At 46.8% G+C, this 4,590-nt stretch overlaps 1 protein-coding gene across 1 annotated transcript; it reads right to left on the bottom strand.

Annotated features, from left to right (window-relative positions):
- Nucleotides 1-332: 332 nt before the first annotated feature.
- On the bottom strand, nucleotides 333-4,341 carry pim3 (Pim-3 proto-oncogene, serine/threonine kinase). Its single transcript, XM_004082907.5, has 6 exons — nucleotides 3,597-4,341; nucleotides 3,401-3,510; nucleotides 3,270-3,320; nucleotides 2,808-3,171; nucleotides 2,106-2,282; nucleotides 333-1,959 (listed from the first exon to the last, which is right to left on the bottom strand). The coding sequence occupies exons 1-6, from the start codon at nucleotides 3,679-3,681 to the stop codon at nucleotides 1,757-1,759; spliced, it is 990 nt and encodes a 329-aa protein (XP_004082955.1). The 5' UTR covers nucleotides 3,682-4,341; the 3' UTR covers nucleotides 333-1,756.
- Between the last annotated feature and the right edge of the window lie 249 nt (nucleotides 4,342-4,590).

Here is a 4,590-nt window from a genome sequence, read left to right as displayed (position 1 = left end):
CCTGGTGTGAATGTAGCACTGGCCCTGCAATAGACCGGTGAACTCCAGCGGCCCCCCATGACCCCAAAGACGGCTATAGGTGTTATTGCTAATGATACCGATTTACCAGAGGGGACAGCACCTCCTGGCAAACAAACCCCTTCGTGTAAGAAACTTTTGGATTTCCTCCTCTGGTAAATCCACTTAATTTAACATCTAAAGAATTTTCTTTTCTATTAGCAAAAGTAAATTCTGGCATGTTAACCTCCCATCCAGGTTTTTATAGAGCTCCATCCAGCTGCTGGAGCCTCAACCCCTCCCAAAATTCAAAAATGACCAAACACACATCACAATTTTCTACATTAAAAAAAATGTGTTTAATTTGACTTTTTTTTTTGTATCAAAATATATCAATCTCCAACGTTCTGATGTTACACGGTTAAACGGAAAGTAATGAGTCTACATGAAAAGCTCGTCCTCCCGCCGTTTAGCCTCTTATAGAACTAAAAACAAACAAACCAGATGGATTACTCTGATTCATTCAACATTAAATAACATTCAACCGCTCATGTCAACTTTTAGGTAAACAGTTTATTCTGTTTTACATCTGCTTCAGTGCATCCTCCACATCTAAAGAAAAACAAAATGATGCTGGAACTGTAAAAAATAAGTTATAGGAATGCAAATAAATCAAAGGCCATAGAGGATATGCATTTCATCTTCTTTTAGGGGAGATTGTAGACAATAAATAAATAAATAACCACAAGAGTGTGGAATGTCTACATGTGTACAAATAAATTAAATGCAAATGGAAAAAAAAGAAGAAAAAAACAAAAACACACAAATAAGAAAAAAAAACCTGTACATTTGCAGGGGGAAAAAGAAAAATAATAAAAATGAATGAATATTGCATTGTTTGTGCATTTCACACCCCCAACTCTGATAAGAGGTCAGGAGTGAGAAGGGAGGGGGCAGGGGGGCATGTCGAGTAGTGAGATGGTGGGAGGTACCTTAACGGGAGGATGCTAAACCCCGCCCACTCTCCTGCAACAGCTGAGCGGGGTGGGTGTGGAGCGGCGCGTCACCAACAGGTCGCAGACATTCAGAACAGAAGATCCAGTTTCTGAACAGCTGTTCAGGCTTTTCGAGTGAAGGAGCAGCGTCGAGTCGATTTCAAGTATTCCGCCTTTAAAGGAAGAGGCTCCGCCTCCCCTGGCGGCGCCTCTGGGCCAGTGGGTGATTTGTGTGTAACAACGGAGATTTAAAAATGAAAAGAAAGAAAAAATGTATATATAAATGGCGACACCTGCCCGTCACAACAGAAAAGAGCCCACCCCCCACCCCCAAGAAAAGCAGCTTTCTAGTTAAAAGAAAAAAAGGCACTCCAAAAATCAAAAATAAAACATTTAAATAACTCTTCTACAAGCTCTATGAGAGCAGCCATGTCTGCGTAGGAGGGCCTTGCCAGCCGTTTACCAGCCTAGTAACAAAGAAAACCTAGTGAAAAGGTGAGGGGGGGTAAATAGTGCTGGTAAGACCACCCCAATAGCAAAAAATGTTCCTCATCAGGAAACAAGTATATTTAACTGAAATGAAAAAAAAGGGGGGGGGGGGTTAGAACAGAACAGTAATAAATTATAAATTCCCTACAAAAGAGGAAAAGAAAATTCTTGCACGGCCAGCAGAACCGGGCCGCTCTCAGCCCGCTGGCCTCCAAAGTCTGTGATACCCAGATTCACCCCCCCCAGAAAGTCCTTTCAGTCCATCAGAGCTATGCTCAGAGGCTCTCCTTGCTCGAGCTTGTGCTTGACGAAGAGTCTGTGCCGATGGTTCGTAGGCGGATCTCTCCGGCCGCCGGCTCCTCTGAGGACTTGGGCGATTCGGACGCCATCCTCATCCAGGGGTGGTCGCAAATCTGGTCCAGAGTGGGCCGGTCGGAGGGTCGCAGCGCCAGGCACCATTTGATGATCTGCTGGCACTCTGAGGGAGGTGACAGAATGCGTCACACATCACTATTATGTCACCCAAAATTAATTTAAGAAAATCTGCAGAGTGGGGTTGGTGTAGTACCACCGGTTACAGCTAGGTGGCGTCAGAGCCACTCTGTTTGAGACCCTGTGACTTACCAGGTGAGACCCTCCTCCTGAAGTAGACTTTTCCTCTGAGGATCTCCTCATCCTGCTCAAAGGGGATGTCTCCACACACCATGTCGTACAGCAGCACGCCTAGCGACCACACTGTTGCCGAGCGACCGTGGTATCTATGGAAACGGATCCACTCAGGTGGGCTGTAAACTCTTGTACCTGCAAGAAAACAAAAGAGGAAAAAGCGGGGAGGTTGAGTGACAGCGAATGCATCACTTTTCAGCCTTCACATAAAAGCCAAATAAAGAAATAAAGCGCCCCCACCCTTTGTGTCTCGTAACCCCCCCTCCCTCATGAAAGGAGGAATTTAGATCCCAACGTGAGCCAATCACGTGAGCCGCCGGCTCGGGTTTCACAACAAACAGATGTTACGTGGCACCGTGACTCAGACGGCGACAAACTAATGACCGGAAACAGCAAAAGATAAACAGCACAGTCACATATTTCTGTTTTGCATGAAAAATCTGAGTCACCTCGGTGATATTTTCACCAACAGACCGGGAGACTTGGCGAGGAAAACCCTCCACCAAAAACAGAACACTGCGTCACGCGGCAGTGAACGCCTCCGCGTCTCAATATAGCGCGGCAGGAAAGGGCACGCGCGACACCTAGCTTAATGCATATCCACGACCATAAAAACAATAAACGCTACAGCCAACAAGAAGGATAAAAATGATTCCTCACCGTCAAAATCCGTGTAGACCGTGTCCTTCAGAATGGCCCCTGAACCAAAATCGATCAATTTGAGCTCCCCGGTGCGTAAATCCACCAGCAGGTTTTCGTCTTTGATGTCCCGGTGGACGACGCCGCAGCTGTAGCAGTGTCGGACCGCCTCCAAAACCTGGCGGAAAAAGCCGCGCGCCGTGCCTTCGTCCAGGGCTCCCTTCTCGGTGATAAAGTCGAACAGGTCCTTGACCAGGTCGGGCCTCTCCATGACGATGAGCCAGCCGTCCGGCCGCTCGTAGTAATCCAGCAGTTTGATAACTCCCCGAAAAGACGAGCTGACCTTCTTCAGCAGCAGGATCTCCAACGGAACCATGACTCCGTTCTGCGACAACAATTGAGATTTTTAAAGTAACAGAAGAGACCCCCCGGTGACAAATCGCGGGGGTGGCAGGGACCAAAACAAATCACACGGGGACTTACAATTGAACCCCACTCTGTCACCCTTTCCTTCGCGACGTGTTTCACAGCAACCTGGAACAACAAAGCACACGTTGTTAAGGTCGACCGAACCACATGGGGGGATGAAAACACAAAGTTCGCCATGTCCTTACCGGCGCGCCATCGGAGATCCGATTGCCGGCATACACCGTCCCAAACCCTCCGCTGCCCAGCACCGACCCCACCTGGTAAACCCTCTCGAAGGGCTCCTTCTCCACTTTAACTGCAAGGAAAAATATTAATTTAATTAAAATCGTTAAGGAGCTTCTTTCATCTTAAAAAAAACGACGGTCATTGAAGGCAACATACCCGGCGGGAGTATCTTCACTGGAATATGGTCCATACTTGAAGGATTGCAAATGTGCGAAAATGAACCTAACTTTGTAAGCAGCATATTCGAGCGGAAAATCAACTGTAAACGGTTCTTGAGTGACTATCTAGAGGAATCTTTCCCACACAAAAATAAAGATAGAATTTAAGAAGAGGCGCAGTTTCTGCAATGGTGCGGCTGCAGTGAAGTAAATCCAGTCCAGCAGTGCGCCAACTCCGCCGCACCGCGCCCGTCAAAGTCGTGTCACGACCGTGAAGTCGCTGCCAGCTCAGCCGACAACCAGCATTAATCTGGCCACTTTGTTCCGGCGCAAATAAAAAAGGGTCCGCTTTTGTAAGAAAAAAAATAAAGAAGTAAACTCTTCAACGCGATGCAGCTGTAGTACTCGCCGTTTAAATGGCCACTACGGTATGTTATTATCCCAGAGAGTGGCCGCTGTCTGAGCTTTGGCGCGGTCTTCCCAAGCCAATATTTTGACGCGCAACCCCTCTCGTTGTATCCCTCCGCCACCAATACAAACCGACACTTTCGTCTAATTTCAACCTTACAGTCTATGTTTTTGACAAATATCACCCTCCGTCCCACCAATAAGCGTATTCTATTATTAAATTACACTCTTAATCAAATTCTCCAGCGATATAATAAATTTAGCACTGCACTATTTTTTCATAGTACGAGACGCTCAGGAATCCCTTGTCTGGAAGCTTTGCGCTGTGTTCCCTCTGCACTCAACGGCGACAGCCAATCAAATCGTTTCTATAAATAACGTGCTCCGTCTCCTGACCAATCCGGAGCTCGCTTTCACAGTAAAGCAAGCGTTTGAGCACACGTGGCGGCAACTCCTGTAGACCCCCCTTTCCCCTTTCCCCTGTTTTTCTGCAGCTACAGACAAAATGGATTGAGTGTAAAGTTCAGCTTTTATTGGCATTCCAACTAATTATTATCTCTTTAAAGTTGCTGTGAAGCACAATG

The sequence above is a fragment of the Oryzias latipes genome, chromosome 23 (genome assembly GCF_053564925.1).
Source record: "Oryzias latipes strain Hd-rR chromosome 23, Olatipes_Hd-rR_3.1".
Classification (NCBI taxonomy): Eukaryota; Metazoa; Chordata; class Actinopteri; order Beloniformes; family Adrianichthyidae; genus Oryzias; species Oryzias latipes.
This window is presented reverse-complemented; position numbering and strand designations above follow the sequence as displayed.